Genomic DNA, 18,548 nt, shown 5'->3' on the forward strand with positions numbered 1-18,548 from the left:
AAAAATCAGAAACAAATGTGTATCAATAGGTGATTGGTTAGATAAATTATGCTATACCCATTTAATAGAATAAGACATTTAAAATAATGTGAATCTATTTTTTAATATAAAAAGATATTCATGATAGATGTGAAGTGAAAAATGTACATAGTATTATCTTATTTTTATAAAAATGTATTATACCATTGTACTTCATATATAATATATATCAAGCATATTTCATTCCTTCTAGGTTTATCCACAGGGAGAACCAAATAGAATGAATATACATATGCCATATATATGTCAGGGATATACATCAAAATATTAGTAGTAGTTATTGTTGAGTGGTGGGATTACAGGTAATTTTTACTTCCTTCTTTAAACCATTCTGTACTGCCTCATTATCTAAAGTATGTGTTACTTTATTTTTTTTAAGCTTCTTTTTAAGACCAGTGTGATAGTATAAAAAGTTTCACACATGTTCCAAAATAGAAAGAATAGTAATAATCCCATATATCTATTTCCAGATTCAATTTCTTAATTTTTGCTACATTTGCTTCATTTTTCATTCCCTTCAGCACCCAGGCTGGAGTGCAGTGGCATAATCCAAATGACAGGCAATAACAAATGCTGGTGAGAAATGTGGAGAAAAGGGAACCCTCATTCAGTGTTGGTGGGAATGTAAATTAGTACACCCACTATGGAGAACAGTTTAATCACGAACATAATCATAGCTCACTGTAGACTCAAACTCTTGTGCTCAAGTCATCCTCCACTTTAGCCTCCTGAGTAGTAGCCCCACAACACTCGATTAATTATTTTTATTTTTATTTATTTTTTTGAGATGGGAGTCTCACTCTGTTGCCCAGGCTGGAGTGCAGTGGCGCGATCTTGGCTCACTGCAAGCTCCGCCTCCTGGGTTCAGGCCATTCTCCTGCCTCAGCCTCCTGAGTAACTGGGACTACAGGCACCCGCCACCACACCCGGCTAATTTTTTTTGTATTTTTAGTAGAGATGGGGTTTCACCGTGTTAGCCAGGATGGTCTCGATCTCCTGACCTTGTGATCCATCTGCCTCAGGCTCCCAAAGTGCTGGGATTACAGGCATGAGCCACCGCGCTCGGCCTAATTTTTATTTTTATTTTTGTAGAGATGGGGTCTTACTATGCTGCTCAGGCTGGTCTTGAACTCCTGGCTTCAGGTGATCCTCTTGCCTCAGCCTCCCAAAGTTCTGGGATTACAGGCATGAGCCACCACACCTGGTACTTTTTTTTCTTATTTTGTAGTAATATTTTAAAGTAAATCCCTGTCGTCATGTCATTTGACCCCTGTTTCCATTTTTATCTCTAAATACAAAGGCACTTTCTTATATAATCACAATAAAATGATCATAACCATCCAAATTAACAATTCCTTAGTGTCATCTAATATACAACATATTTAATTTCCTCTGATACTCTAAATAAACACTTTTTACAATTGGTTGGTTCAAATAAAAAACCAAAAAAGGTCTAACTTTGATAATGAGAAAAAAACCCAACAGCTTTCATAAACAAACAACAAAAAACTCCTATACCATAATTAGTTTTGTCTTCACTCTTCATGCCTTGGTTAATGTGAAATGTTTTCTGTATTTTCAAACTGCTACAAAATAAAACTTCATATTCACAACCCTTAAATAATGACTGACACACTTTTCCATGTTTTCTGCTAAAATAAGAAAATGCAGATCGAAAAGTTCAACACAGCCCTCATACCTCTGGAAAAAAAAAAATCTTCAAGTTCTTTTTGAAAGAAAAACCAAGATAGCAATTTTTAAATGTCATTTATGACTGGGCTAATTACAAGAACAATAATTTCCACCACGGGAAGTTTAAAGCTAAAGTGCAACGTTGAATTGAACAAAAACTCATGTTGCTGAGTGTGAAATGGTTCTAAGGATATGCATGCAGAGTGAGTTAACAGACCCTTAAAACTTTGTAATAACATCTTATTTGCATCTGAAACTGCTGTGACACATTTACCGCAAATCAGTATTTAAATGGGTCTAGCTTTGATATTTTTTCCCTGACTTCACTGATTAAGTGGGAGTAAGGTAGTTTGGTCTTCTAAACCCACAATCTCAACCTTCCTCTTTATGATGTGCCTCTGTGTCCTCTACACAAAAATTTGTATTTCTTGGATAAAATGTCTTAACAATCCAAATTTCTTAAGTGAAGAAATCCATGTAAACTTTTCACATTATTTTTCAAAATGTTCAAAATCTGAGGATAATACTTACACATTATGAGCTCATAAATGTCAAGTTAATTTAAAACGACTACAAAGCTGGAATGGCAATTACATACTTACACTTTACTCAACTTTTCAAGTACGATGCGTTTTCTAATCTGGTTCTGGGAACTTGAGTCTATCAGTGGAAAGGTGGAATCATGCTGAATCACATTTTTAAACAAAGCAAAACAGAATCATAAGTTTACATTCTTTCTTTGATAAGTAGAACAATAAATATTATAACACAAAAGTTTATATCTGTGGCACAGTAGGAAAATAACTAGACTTGAGAATTAGATTTAAATTTGAGTATCAACTCAGTTGTTAGGCTGTTGTGAACTTGCTTGAGTCATTTGCCCTCTTTGGAGAGTTAGTTTTCTCATCTTTATAACTGGGATATTAATACCTCCTTTATTAAATAATAAAATGTAAACAAAAAGATTCTGTAAACTGCTAAGTGCTGTACAAATGTAGGGGATTAAAATATTAAAATTAGCAAATACTACAAATATATTATGAGGAGTTCAGTCATTATGTCATTTGACCCCTAACCATTCTAGAAATGGCAGACAAGATAATTCAAACCGACTCTCTCTGAGAACTGAAAAAAGTTGGGGGAAAACAATCCACATTTGTTTGAAACACATTTGTTAGCATCAGAGAGCTAATGAGGCTATAAAGAATTACAGTCTGAGATCCTGGAGAAGGTAATTACAGATAGAGCACTAATTTTCTATTTAGATATTGAGAAACTGAGCAGTTTTGCTAATAAAAAGAGTTCAGGGTATCCTTCAAGAAGGGAGGGGTATGGGCAACCTTCCCCAAATATGAGACCAGGACTTGGAAAGACCGTACTATAGGAATAACAATAAGAATAGGAAATAGACTAGTTCTTTCAGGGAGTGAATCCCACCTTGAAATCATCTTAATCTCTGATTACATTACAGTGACATGGAACTGCTACAAATCATGTCAGAAGCAAATATAAATCTATTCTAGAGGAAGATAACATCATCCTGAGTCTCCAGTTATCTCTGTAATTTTTAATATACAATGTTTGGCATGTAATAAAACAAGACAATATGATAAAAATCTGAAACAGTCTACAGAGATCAATCCTCAGGGAATCTAAATAATGAAGTTATCAGCATTATTTAAAATACATGTTTAATATATTCAAAGAAAAATTATAAGGTTGAAAATTTTTGACAGACAACTGGAAACTACATAAAATAACAAAATGAAAACCCTAGAACAGAAAAATACAGTATTTAAAAGTAAGAACTAATGGGTAGACATAAAAGCATAGTAGAAATGGCTGAAGAGAGAATGCTGAATAAGAAAATATCCAGAATGAAGCACAGTCACCACTCCCCAAACATATAATGTAAAGCACAAAGGAGATTAAGAGACCTACAAGATACACTAAAAAAAAGACTAAAGAGAAGAGGCAGAATTGAATAGAAGCAATATCTAAGAGATAACTGGGAACATTCCAAAACTTACAAAAAAAACCTCAAAAGAAGCTAGAGGAAGAAAACACAATACTTTCAAAGGAGTAGCAATAAGAGATACAAATGGAAGCCAAAAGACAAGGGAATGATATTTTCAATGGGCTGAAAGAAAATAACTGCTCATCTAAACTTCAATATAGAAAAATATCTTTCAAAAGTGAAAGTAAAATAATTTTCTGACAAAGAAAAATTGAGAAAATTCATTATTAACTGATACTAAGAGAAGTATATTCTTCAGGCACAAGGCAAATGATCTCAAAGATGGAAGAATGGGGATAGAAGAAGGAATGAAAAACAATGAAAGAGTAATTAATTGAATAAATCCAGCTGAGTATTGGCTATAAATAATCTTGCAATATATTTGAAATTTAGAGAAACTAAAAATATCCAATAATAGAACATAAGTCAAGAGGTATAGATGGAGTTAAATCATTCTAAGGTGCTAATTGTCCGGGAAGCAATAAAAGTATTAACTTACATTAGACTTTAATAAGACAAAAATTCAGGTTTTAACACTTAGGGTAACCATTTAATGATCAGTAAAAGAGTATATAAAAACAATTTAACAGAGGCTAAAAAATGGAATAATGATTCAATGCAAAAGAAAGCAAGAGAGAAAAGGAAGACAGAATAAGTGGGACACATAGAGGAGTGAGATGGTAGATTTAAACCCAAATACTGTATACCAATTGTGACATGAAATGCGAATAGATTAAATTCTCCACATAAAGGACAAAGATTATCAATCTAGACAGACTGTCCTTGACCACATTAATACAAGAATGTTAATGTCGGCAAAGTAGACTGTAAAGAAAAAAAACAAATAGAAAGGTTGCTCCATAGTGATATGAGTTTCAATTTACCAGGAAGACATAACAATTTTACATTTATACCCAATAACATGGTCTCAAAAAGTAAAATTTGCAGAACTAAAAGTAGAAATAATCAATCCACAATTAAGGTGAGAGATTTTAACTCATCTTTCTCAGTGACTGATGGAATGAGCAGACCAAAACCGAAACCCAAACCACCACACCCCAACAGTGCTTCTCAAATGTTAATGTGCATGCTCATCTTCTGGGGATCTTGTTAAAAAGTAATTCTCATTCAGTAAATATGGGGTGGGGATAAGAGCCTGCATTTCTAACAAGCTTCTAGATGATGTTGACGCTGCTGGTTCCATGGACCACACATTGTATAGTAAGCACTGTATTAGTCTATCTTTGTGTGTTTCTGAAAATTTCCATAACAAAAACTTTTTAAAAATTGACTACCCACAGGCCAGGCGTGGTGGTTCACACCTATAATCCCAGCACTTTGGGAGGCTGAGGCAGGCAGATCACTTGAGGTCATGAGTTCGAGACCAACCTGGCCTGGCCAACATGGTGAAACCGCGTTTCTACTAAAAATACAAAAGTTAGCCAGGCATGGCGTGGGTGCCTGTAATCGCTCGAACCCAGGAGGCGGAGGCTGCAGTGAGCCAAGATGGCACCATTGCACTTCAGACTGGGCAACAGAGAAGATTCCATCTCAAAAAAAAAAAAAAAAAAAAAAAAAAAATTGACAACCTACAAAGAAAATCAGAGGAAAAGATAGTTCAATGGGTGATCTTCTAAACATTTAAAGAACTAACATTAATTTTAGACACATTCTTCCAGAAATGGAGGGAACATTTCCCAACTTGTTTTACCAAATGATTACAACCAAAACCTGATAAAGATATTACAAGAAAGGAAAATTATAGGCAGTGCCAGGTATCTTCATTCTGAACAATTTTCACCCTTTTCCACCTGTCTTTGTACTTCAGAAGGCTGATCTGCATGGGCTGCATCAATGGGCTTCCTTGCTCTCTGGCTTTTATCTCAGTTTTGCCAATGAAGAATAAGGAACTGGATGGTGCAGAAGAGTCATTCCCGCTTGGTCCACTACACGCAGCACTTCCTTGGTACAAGACCTTGTGGTCCACTCCTACCTTTTTCCTTGAGGTCTAGGGGTGGTGAGGGCTCTCAAACTATGATTAGTGTATTATTCCCTTGGTTTCCTTCATTCTGACCACATTTTCACACTTTGGAAAACAGTCCCATAATTAAACTTTCCTCAGATTACTTAATTTGTACCATGTGATTTATGATGAGACCATGACCAATTCATACGCTAATGTCACTCATTCTGAAAATATGTGCAAAAATTCTAAGGCAAATATTAGGAGGACCAAATCCAGTATTATATAAAAAGGCTATTATAGCTCAATCAAATTGAGTTTATTATAAGAATGCAAAGTTGGTTTAATATTAAAAATAAATGTTAGGTCTGGGAAAAAATAGCAGATAGGAGGTAGGACTAACTTGCAGTTCCCACTTGGTCGGACAGAGCGGCATGTGGAGACTCCCATCATGAACTTTTGCTCCAAGAACTACCACAGAAACATACCAGAAAAGGCAAGGAACTGTGAGTCAGCTTGCTTTCTCAGCTGGGAGGCCTGTAGCCTGGGGCAAGTTCTCAGCCCTGCTCATCAGCTGCCTGGAAATAAACTTGGTGCTGTTGTGGGGGCACGGTGGGAGTGAGTCTGACCTTTTAGGCTGCAGGCTGTGTGGAAGCTGGGTGAGGCCTGTGGTTGCCAGCTTTCCCCCACTTCCCTAGTGACCTGTGTGACACAGCAGAGTCAGCCATAATCCCCCTGGGAACACAACTCCATTGGCCTGGGAATCACACAATGGTACCCCCAACTGATGGTCTTTCTCTACTGGCCCTGGTAGCCGAAGACAAAGGACTTAATCTCTTGGGAGTTCTATGGCCCTGCCCACTGCCTGACCCCAGAGCAAGCTTGTATCCTCTCTATCCTACTGCAGCTGATGCACTCTTGAAAGCACCACCTCCTGGCTGGAGGCCAACCAACACAAAACCAGTGCACTTAAAAAAAATACAATTAAGGACCCTCACAGAGTCCACTTCACTCCCCTGTACCTCCACTGGAGCAGGTGCTGGTATCCACAGCTGAAGACGGATCACATCACAGGACCCTTTGCAGACACTCCCTAGTACCTGCCAGAAGCCTGGTAGCTCTGCTGGGTGGCTAGATCCAGAAGAACAATAACAATCACTGCAATTTGGCTCTCAGGAAGCCCCATCCCTAGGGAAAGGAGGAGAGCACCAAATCAAGGGAGCACTCTGTGGGACAAAAGAATCTAAATAGCAGCCCTTGAGTCCCAGATCTTCCTTCTAACAGTCTACCCAAATGAGAAGGAACCAGAAAAACAATTCTAGTAATATGACAAAACAAGGATCTTTAAGAACCCAAAACATCACACTAGCTCACCAGCAATGGATCCAAACCAAGACAAAATCTCAGAATTGCCAGAAAAAGAATTCAGAAGGTCAATTATTAAGCTAATCAAGGAGGCACCAGAGAAAGGTGAGGCCCAACTTAAAGAAATCAAAAAAATGATACAGGATATGAATGGAAAAATCTCCAGTGAAATAGATAGCATAAATAAAAAACTATCACAACTTTGGGAAATGAAGGATATACTTAGAGAAATGCAAATGCACTGGAAAGTCTCAGCAATAAAATTGAGCAAGTAGAAGAAAGAACTTCAGAGCTTCAAGACAAGGCTTTTGAATTAACCCAGTCCAACAAAGACAAAGAAAAAAGAATTTAAAAAAATGAACAAAGGCTCCAAGAAGTTTGGGATTATGTTAAACAAACAAACCTAAGAATAATTGGTATTCCCGAGAAAGAAGAGAAATCTAAGTCTGGAAAACATATTTGAGGGAATAATCAAGGAAAACTTCTCCAGCCTTGCTAGAGACCTACACATCCAAATACAAGAAGCTCAAAGAACACCTGAGAAACTCATCATAAAAAGATCATTGCCCCGGCACATAGTCATCAGGTTATCGAAAGTCAAGATGAAGGAAAGAATCTTAAGAGCAGTGAGGCAAAAGCATCAGATAACTTATAAAGCAAAGCCTATCAGATTAACAGCAGATTTTTCAGCAGAAACCCTATAAGCTAGAAGACATTGGAGTCCTATCTTTAGCCTCCTTAAACAAAACAACTGTCAGCCAAGAATTTTGTATCCGGCAAAACTAAGGTTCATAAATGAAGGAAAGATAGTCTTTTTCAGACAAACAAATTCTGAGAGAATTCACCACTACCAAGTCAACACTACAAGAACTGCTAAAGGAGCGATAAATCTTGAAACAAATCCTGGAAATAATACCAAAATAGAATCTCTTTAAAGCATAAATCTCACAGGACCTATAAAACAATAAGACAATAAAAAAAAAAAAAAAGCTGTTCAGGCAACAAATAGCACGATGAATAGAATAGTACCTCACATCTCAATACTAACATTGAATGTAAATGGCCTAAATGCTCCACTTAAAAGATACAGAATGGCAAAATTAATAAGAATTCACCAACCAAGTATCTGCTTTCTTCAAGGGACTCACCTGACACATAAGGATTCGCATAAACTTAAGGTAAAGGGTGGAAAAACATATTCCATGCAAATGGACACCAAAAGTGAGCAGAAGTAGCTATTCTTATATCAGACAAAACAAACTTTAAAGCAACAGCAGTTTAAAAAGACAAAGAGGGATATTATACAATGATAAAAGTACTAGTCCAGTAGGAAAATATGACAATCCTAAATATATATGCACCTAAACCTGGAGCTCCCAAATTTATAAAAGTTACTACAAGACCTAAGAAATGAGATAGAAAGCAACACAATAATAGTGGGGGACTTCAGTACTCCACTGACAGCACTAGACAGGTCATCAAGACCTGTTCCTGAGTGATCACTGGGTCAACAATGAAATCAAAGTAGAAATTAAAAAATTCCACTGTGGTCTGAGAGAATATTTGATATAATTTTGATTATACCCTAGAACAAATGGATTTAACAGATAATTACAGAACATTCTACCCAACAACAGCAGGATATACATTCTATTCATCAGCAAATGGAACAGTCTCCAAGATAGACCATATGATATGCCAGCTGAACTTTGTAACAATTCCAAATGAACAGGAAGTCTCCTGGCCAGAACTCAAGGGAGGGTATGAATCTGGTGTGCAGACTCCACAGGCTGGGAGACGTGAAAGCCCTACTTGTTCTCACAGGTGAGAGGCTGGTAGCCTGGGGCAAGTTCTCAGCCCTTCCTGCCCACTGCCTGTAAACAAACTTGGTGCTGTTTGGAGGGACATGGTGGGAGTGAGACTGGTCTTTTGGGTTGCATGGGAGCTGGGTGAGGCCTGCTGCCAGCTTTCCCTCACTTCCCTGACAACCTGCATGACATGGCAGAGGCAGCCATAATCTTCCTGGAACAGCTCCACTGGCCTGGGAACCACACTCTCATTCCCCACAACAGCCACAGCAAGCCCTGCCCAAGGAGTCTTGGGCTCAGACGCACATGGCCCTGCCCCCATGATGGTCCTTCCCTACCCACTCTGGTAGCTGAAGACAAAGGGCATATATTCTTGGGAGTTCTATGGCCCTACCTACAGCCTGATCTTCCCTATACTACCACAACTGATGCTCTCTTGAAAGTGCCACCTTCTGGCAGGAGGCTAGCCAGCACAAAAATAGTACATTAAACAACTAAAAGTAAGGATCCTCACAGAATCCATTTCACCCCCCTGCCATCTCCACCAGAGCAGGTGCTGGTATCCATGGCTGAGAGATCTGCAGACCTGACCTAAGAGATTATCCAAGTGGTCAATAAGCAAATAAAATAGTGCTGAATTTATTAATCATCACAGAAATGTATTATAATCATAAACCAATACTGCCAGAATGGCTAAAACTAACTATATCAAGTACCAGGGAGGACATGGAGTCAAGGAAACTCCCATATAGTAGTAGTGGAACTGTAAACTGGTACAACCACTTTGGAAAACTGTTTGGCATTATCTAGTATAGTTGCATATATGCATATACGATAACCCAGCATTCCCAGTCCTAGATACTTCAGAAATACATACGCATATTAGCAGAGAGATAAATACAAGAAAGTTCCTAAGAATATTGTTCATAATAGCCCCAAATTGGAAATAGTCTAAATGTCCATCAGCATAAGTAAATGGTATGTTTATATAATGGAATACTATGCAGCAATAAAAGAATGAACTACAGCTATATGCAACAACACAAATGACTCAAAAGTATAATACTGCATGAAATAAATTGGACACCAAGAATATATACTGGAAAAAAAATGACAGAACTAATCTGTGCTAATATAATATTAATTTTGGAAAGAGGTGCTGATTAGGAGGGGATATATATGGGGCTTCTAGTTTACTTGTAATGATCTATTTCTTGGCTTGGGTAGTGATTACATCAGGACATTCATATGTGAATACTCAAGAAATCATATAATTACTATTTGTGTTGTACTTCAATGGAAATGTTTTAACATGTTATGTAACATTTTTGGAAAATGTTATAAATTTTTAAAAGTCAAATTTCAGGGATTATTTTTTCCTTTTTAAGGCTAAAAAGGACAAAATGATAAAATAAGTGATGTCCTATGGTAGGTTTATGCAGCTCAGTGACAGAGATCAATATTTCTCCCAGCTTAATATAAGTTTTGGATGATGTCTAATAATATACTTGAAATGATTTGAAGTAGGGTGCTGGGCCAAGCAACACTCTATAGAAATATATTTCTAAATTTTTTACTACATTTCTACTTCTACTCTCTTTCCAAATCTCCAATGTGCTTTTAAATTTAGAGCCACATTTACTTAGGAATATTTGAGAACAAAGTTTTGTGGTAAAAACAAGGTTATTACCCATTCCTCTTCATGTTAAATGACTTCATTTTCCAGGGAGTACACATCAATCAAAGATGGGTAGTAGAAATAATAAAAGATGCTCTCTAAATCTCAGTGGCACATTTTCAATCTCTACATATGGGTACTATTTACTGAGTACCAATTATATGTCATGTACTGTGATAAATGCTTTACACACATTATCTTTAAAACAAATAACAATTGAGTAAGAGAAGCTATTAATAGTCCCATTTACAGATGAGCAAACAGACCAAGAAACTAATTTTTCATACAGCTAGTAAATGACAAAACAAATTTAGGTCTATCTGAATGTGCTTTCCATTCTCTTTGTCCATTATTTCCCAATAAGTCTCTTTTACAAACTATTTTGATCTATGTTTTCAATGGACATGCTTGCTAAATATTTTCCAATGTAACTACCAAGTCTATTCCATGGCATATACTTCCATTAAACACACACACACACAGACCCCATGTAAAAATCTGAAAGAATACCGAAGAAGAAAAAGCAAGCCTCTTCAGAGGCTTCATTTATTGTATGAAGAATTAGGGAAAACTTTGTCCCACCATTTTGGCTATTTTTACATTAGAAAAAAAATATTGCACACTGATGAAAATTTACTAGGGGTAAACATCAACTTATTTGTAAAATAGTAATGCCAACAGTGGAGATGGCACTGTAAACCAAAAGGCAGAATGACTAAAGAAACTATTTGAAAATTTAACAATTAACTCTTCAATATCCTTCCTGCTCCAAGATTTGCTGTGGTGAGTTTTCCAAATGTTAACGATCTGGAAAAACTCAATGTCTGTAAGACATACCTCTTCTGAGTCTTGTGATTTGGTGGTTTCTTCATCCAAAACATACCGTCCTCTATAAAACTCCCTGATCCTCAGATTTAACTTTTCAGTTTCTTTTTTCAAATTCTCGTAACTTGGCAGTGGTTTAATGGCTGTACCTGAGCCCCTAAAAGGTAAAGACTCATCCAAGCTGTTCTGAGATTCCCTCCAGGCAGGGAAATGACTATCTGGATCTGAGATTATGTCATCTTCATCAAGTTCTTCTTTAACCAGAGAGGCTTCGGGTTTCAGACACACAGAAGCATAATTCTGGCCATACAAAAACCTCAATGTTTCTTCTGTCTTCCACTCAATCAAAGTCTCCTTCAAAATTTTAAGTAAGTTTCTCTTTCCAACTTCAGGACACACCTGCACTGAACTAGAGACTGACCTAGACACTTGGTTTGATTTGGCAAATTTTCTCTTAAAATGCTCTGCACTTTTCTTACTTATGCCTACTAGAGTTATTTCTGACCTACTGTATTCACTTTCAGAATTTTCTGAAGCTTTTAATCTTTCAGGCAAAGTGCTGTTTGAAGAACTCTGAGTATTTACTTTCTGTAAAGGAAGTTCACATGTAGCATCTTTCTCCTGACTATCTAATTTGCAATCGCCTAACTGCTCAGTGACATCTATTACTGTCTGTTCTTTGTCTTTGTGTTTGGAGTTAGCTTTGTGACCAGCTTTCTTTTTCATTATGCTTTTTTGGTGCAGCTGTGGTCTAATACTTGTAGAATTTGGTCTGTTTCCTGGTAGAATGGAGGAAACAAAGTCTTGCTCATTGTCACTGCTACTATCACTGTGAGTGCTAGAAGAACTAGATTCATATTGCTTTTCAAAGTGGCTAGGATTGTTGATATCTGATGTTTTAATGGCTTTACTGCATAACTGTACTTCTTCTCCAGAATGGCCACTGTAGAATGAAAGAGAAATAAAATAACTAAATAACAAATAGCAAATAAAACCCGAAACAATAGGAAAGTAAAGTACCCCACAGTATTTATACATTGTAACTTTCAAGGTAGAAATTTTTATTCCCTAGACAAAACCTTATTTCTAGGTTCTGATATATAAATTTCAGAAGAAGCCTATAATTTCAGTACATCTGTTAATAATATATTTTTTGATATAGTTCTCCTTCTGTCTTCTTCCTTCGTCTTTTTCCCCCAATTATTTTAAAACTGTTACAGGAGTACAGCAAAACTTTTTTAAAAACTTGATAATGCTATCCTACTGCACTATTTGCATTTGCCTGTTGTTGCAAATATATATATATAAAGTATATATAATATATAAATATATAAAAATATATATATTTATATGTACACATATTTACATATATAATATATACTTGTACATATATAATGTATACTATATATAATATATAAAGTATATATGTAGTTTAAAAAATATATAATATAAAAAATAATATAAAAATAAATATATATTTTTAAGACAAAGTCTCACTGTGTTGCCCAGGCTGGAGTGCAATGGTGTGAACTCAGCTCACTGCAACCTCTGCCTCCTAGGTTCAAGTGATCCTCCCACCTCAGCCTCCCAAGTAGCTGGGATTACAGGTGGGTGCCACCACGCCTGGCTAATTTTTGTATTTTTTTAGTAGAGATGGAGTTTTGCCGTGTTGGCCAGGCTGGTCACAAATTCTCGGGCTCAAGTGATTTGCCCACCTTGGCCTCCCGAAGTGCTGGAATCACAGGGGTGAGCCACTGTGCCCAGCTGAGCTTTTTATTTTTTATTTTTGTATTTTATTTTATTTTTATTTATTTGAGATGGAGTCTTGCTCTGTCACCCAGGCTGGAGCGCAGTGGCAAGATCTCGGCTCACTGCAACCTCTGCTTCCCGGGTTCAAGTGATTCTCCTGCCTCAGCCTCCCAAGTAGCTGGGATTACAGGTGCACACCACCATGCCCAGCTAATTTTTGTATTTTAGTAGAGACGGGGTTTCATCATGTTGGCCAGGCTGGTCTCAAACTCCTGACCTCAAGTGATCCACCTGCCTTGGTCTCCCAAACTGCTGGGATTACTGGCTGACCTTTAAAAAAGTTTTTCTTTTGAAAACTTTGGCTGAGTGTGGTGATTCACATCTGTAATCCCAGCACCTTGGGAGGCCAAAGCAGGTGGGTCACCTGAGGTCAGGAGTTCAAGACCAGCCTGGCCAACATAGTGAAACCCTGTCTCTACTAAAAATACAAAAATTAGCCAGGAGTGGTGGCACATGCCTGTAGTCCCAGTTACTCAGGAGGCTGAGGCAGGAGAACTGCTTGAACCCAGGTGGCAGAGGTTGCAGTGAGCTGAGATTGCGCCACTGCATTCCAGCCTGGGTGATAGAGTGAGACTCTGTCTTGAAAAAAAAAAAAAAAGAAAGAAAATTTCATTATTGGTTTCTTAAATAAAAAAAAAAATTACAGGAATTGTGTTTAGATTTGAAAAGATAAAATGATAAAAATAAATGGGTAAACATTTTCTAATTCTGGTTGATTGTTGTACAGAAAATTCTACAGAATGAAAATCACAGGAAAGTCATAGCAGAACAGGTTAGCAAATTAACATTTTTCAATAAAAGATATTTAAATTTGAAAATCCAGAGTTACAACAACATGCTAACAATAAAAGACAAAAGTTTTCCCTGACAATGTTCTTCAATTTCCAGATTAGATTTGAATAAGATGAAGAATTACGAAAGAGGGAAGGTAACAGTAGCTTTGCCAATACAAACTTGAAACAAACAAGGACGCTGTAAAGCACAGACACATATCAAAACTTTAAAAGATCAGGATGAAAAAGACTCTGGGTCAAGAAGCAAGCTGTTGTGGGGAAATGTAAAGGAAAAAAATATATACATATATATATAAAAGTTGAAAGCAAGGTCGTGGATGGGAATGAAGAAAAAAGATGAAAATTACTTTAGTCTTAGATACCATCTTTTAGTTAGAATCTAGCCTATATAGCCATGGGGCTGTCTCTTGCATCAGAAGAAAAGTAAAAATAGGTGTAAGCTCAAAAAAATTAGAACAATTTAACTTTCATGTATTTCATACTTTCTCTTGGAGTTTTAAGGCAATTATGTTTTTATACTACTCTGAAGCTATAAAGATATACATCAATAAATAAATATCTCTTATTTGTGCTCAACGCCCTGTGACTAAGGTAGTGACTATTAACTAGGAACATTTATTTTGAGAGTTAAGGGATATGTTTTGAGAGATGGCCATGGTCAGGCAAACAATACCATGAGGAAAGTTTAGAAAGAAAATCACAACTTGGAATTTATATTAATGCTTTAGACGCTCTTTCAAATAATTAAGTAACTGGTACATTACTGGTTTTGAAATCCTATAGGACTATAAAAACCTTTCAACAAATGTAATAGGCACAATTTAGTTGACAAAGAAGCATGGTATCTGAGATGGAGGCTGTGTTTATGTCATATTTCAACAGGTTAAATTAGATTTCCTCGGGAGGAACAGCTGTACAATAAATCATACAGATCAAACACATCATCTTACCATCACAAAAGAAAAAGCTGAACAGGTCAAATATTTCTTTGTGTGGGCTAGAATGGGACACTTACATAATGCATCAGCACAGGAAGTCCAAGAGCTCATATCACTTCGTTCACTCCTAATGTTTCTATTAACATAAATATATAAATGGTAAATGATACTGATTCAACCATACCTTTGTTCTTCCTTTAGCAGTTGAAAATCGGGATGCCTGTAACAAGAACACAGAAATAAAAATTAGGCCGGGTGCGGTGGCTCATGCCTATAACCCCAGCACTTTGGGAGGCTGGGCAGGCGGATCTTGAGGTCAGGAGATCGAGACCATCCTAGCCAACATGGTGAAAACCCATCTCTACTAAAAATACAAAAATTAGCTGGACATGGTGGTGCGCGCCTGTAGTCCCAGCTACTCAGGAGGCTGAGGCAGGAGAATCGCTTGAACTGGGGAGACAGAGGTTGCAGTGAGCCAAGATTGCGCCACTGCACTCCAGCCTGGCGACAGAGCGAGACTCCATCTTAAAAAAAAAAAAAGAAAAAAATTAAAGGACAAAGTACTCTGAAATTCATCAACAAGAAATCTGGATTAGTCTCTCTCTTACCCAAACTTCACTCACTTTTCAGGGTTAAGTTCAAATTCCACCAGCCCAATAAAGTTTTCCTTGACTAACTTGGACTAAAGTAAATCCCTTCCCTAAATTCCAGAGTCATCATTGTCTGTACAATTAACATAATTAATCATGAACTCCTTTATGGCCTACTACTAGAACCATTACCTAAATGTTTAAATTTTCTTTTTCTTTTTTCTTTACTTTTTTTTTTTGAGATGGAGTTTTGCTCTTGTTGCCCAGGCTGGAGTGCAATGGTGTTTTCATGGCTCACTGTAACCTCCACCTCCCGGGTTCAAGTGATTCTCCTGCCTCAGCCTCTCAAGTAGTTGGGATTACAGGCATGTGCCACCATGCCCAACTAGTTTTGTATTTTTAGTATAGATGGGGTTTCTCCATGTTGGTCAGGCTGGTCTTGAACTCCTGACTTCAGGTGATCCGCCTGCCTTGGCCTCCCAAAGTGCTGGGATTATAGGCATGAGCCACTGTGCCTGGCCAATGTTTAACTTTTCATATGTTTAAGTCTGGTTTCTTAACTAGACTATAAGCTCCTTAAAGGCAGAGACTGTTTATAATTCTGTTGGATTTCCTTTACATGGTCAGTAAGACTTTTTGCCTTAATTTCTGAGAAAGCAGTTACATTGGAGTAGTAGCAACCCCCCGCTCCCCACTGCCCCCACCTCAGCCTTCCACAGTGCTGGGATTACCAGGTGTGAGCCACTGCGCCTGCCAGACCTTACAATTTAGTAGAAGAAAAATGCATGTTTTAAGAGCTTTACAGATATTGATCCTCATAACAATGATGTAGCTACTAATATTATCCCCATGTTATAGATAAGGAAACTGAGTACAGAGAGAATAAGCAATTTGCCCAAAATCACACTAGCGTAGGTGGTGAAGCCAGGAATCAAACCCAGACAGTAAAGCTCATAATAACTACATTGTTATTCAAGACAGTATGTGTTAAATGCCATGAGAGATGTATAAGCTGCTACAGGAAATCAGAGAAAAACTTCCTTCTGAGCCAATCAAAAGGAGTTTCAGAGAGGTGTCATTTCAGCTGGGCTTATAAAGATGGATACAGTCTGTATATAAAGGCATTTGAGGCTAATCCCGTGAATCTCCACTCTGGGGTATTTACTCTACAAACCTCTCCCTTTTTTCTCTTTTTTTTTAAAGCATGTAATCGTGTTTAAATCTACCCAATCTCTTAAAAAAACAAAACAAAACAATCCTTTGATCACACAGCCCCTCCTCATTTCATTGTAAGCCTTTATTAAAGAAGTCTGCCCTCATCATTTTCAACTTCCATATTTCCTACTCAGTTACCAACTTTCTGCCTTCTGGAATCTGTACTCATTTCTCTCCTGAAATGGCTCTCGCTGAGATCACCAATTACTATAAGACTGCTAATAGATATTTTTCAGGTTTTTTTAAGGTAGAGGGAAAATAATCAATATGAAAGGATATCTCAAAGGAGGCAGAATACAAATAAATCATAAAGCAAGGCCCAGGAGAGAAAGTGGAATCAGTAAGATAAAGGAGGGTACTTTATCGGCAATGAGGCAGAGAAATGAGAGCCCATATGAAGAAAATAATGTTGAAGGAGTTTCTGCTGGATGCCCTCAATTGGTTCAGTAAAGTGGGTTAAACTATCTACTATGGTTGGTGGTTGGTTCAAAGTTTGAGAGTAGAAAAGGTCTATTCTATAGTCAGTAAGAAAGAAAAAAAAGGTGGGAAAAACATAGTAGAGAGAACAGGGCCAAAGGAATACAACGAATGTAGGCTTGGATATCAGACAGACCTGGGTTTAAATCCCAAATCTGTATATAACTAAGTGTCCTTGGGTGAGTCACCATACCACTCTGAGCCTCAGTTCCACCATCCATAAAGTGAGTAACATAATATTTCCCTAGGGATACTAAGAGGATTGAATTAAATGAGATAGCTTATCTAAAGTGCTAATGGTCTTATTTGAGAACTTTCCCTAAAATGTTCAGCAAGCTAAATAGGAAAAAAGTATGACTGGAGGTCGGGAAGGTGGACATGGCAGAAGGTTAAGGGAGAAAGAATCTACAATTGTTTAAGAGGACACTGTAATCACTGACTGTAGAGCTCAAGAAAACAAAAGAGGGTCTGCCAACTCAGAATAGAGCTAGGCTAGAGATAGGAGGTCAAAATGAGGTCACAAAGCAGACTCAGGAGTGATAGCTGCAGATTGAGATAGAGGTTGTGGTCAGAGACGGGAAGCTCTTATTTCAAGATCTTGAAGGCAGAATAGTTCCAAACAAGAATGAGGTCCAAGTGTAGCTCAATCAGATGGTAATCAAAATATATAAACATTACTGTAAATTATGAATGCAATTTAAGACAGCTTTATGCAACATCTCCTGCTATACAACTTGTTATTTTTTGAGAATTAAAAGAAAATTGTATCTTTAAAGAAGGCAAGGGAAAAAGCATAAGGTAAGCATCACCTACCATATGCTAGGTGGATTTTTTAAATTGTGGTAAAATTTACCGTTTAATACATTTTTAGGTATATAGTTCAGTAGCATGAAGTATATTTACACTGTTGTGCAACTATCCCCACCATGCATCTCCAGCACTTTTTCATCTTCCCAAACTGTCTGCTAGATGGTTTTACACATTATTTCATTTAATCCTCACACAATTTACAACTCTATTTTTATTTTTTATTTTTTTTGAAACAGAGTCTCACTCTGTTGCCTGGGCTGGAGTGCAGTGGCACAATCTCGGCTCACTGCAACCTCCGCCTCCCAGGTTCAAGCGATTCTCCTGCCTCAGCCTCCTGAGTAGCTGGGATTACAGGCACCCGCCACTACGCCCAGCTCATTTTTTGTATTTTTAGTAGAGATGGGGTTTCACCATGTTGGCCAGGCTGGTCTCAAATTCCTGACCTTGTGATTCGCGCGCCTTGGCCTCCCAAAATGCTGGGATTACAGTTGTGAGCCACTGCACCGAGCCTTCAACTCTATTTTTATA

The 18,548-nt window shown here is 37.4% G+C and overlaps 1 protein-coding gene across 8 annotated transcripts in view; it reads right to left on the bottom strand.

Moving 5' to 3' along the window:
- Positions 1-18,548, bottom strand: part of RPAP2 (RNA polymerase II associated protein 2) — a 138,126-nt gene that overhangs the window by 101,404 nt on the left and 18,174 nt on the right. For all 8 annotated transcript variants that reach the window (XM_009247636.4, NM_001132339.1, XM_063711601.1 and 5 more), the window contains 3 exon segments: positions 15,113-15,148; positions 11,400-12,330; positions 2,334-2,416 (listed from right to left, as the gene is read on the bottom strand). In XM_009247636.4, coding sequence (XP_009245911.2) covers positions 2,334-2,416; positions 11,400-12,330; positions 15,113-15,148 — 1,050 coding nt within the window.

This window comes from Pongo abelii, chromosome 1, assembly GCF_028885655.2.
Source record: "Pongo abelii isolate AG06213 chromosome 1, NHGRI_mPonAbe1-v2.0_pri, whole genome shotgun sequence".
Taxonomy (NCBI): Eukaryota; Metazoa; Chordata; class Mammalia; order Primates; family Hominidae; genus Pongo; species Pongo abelii.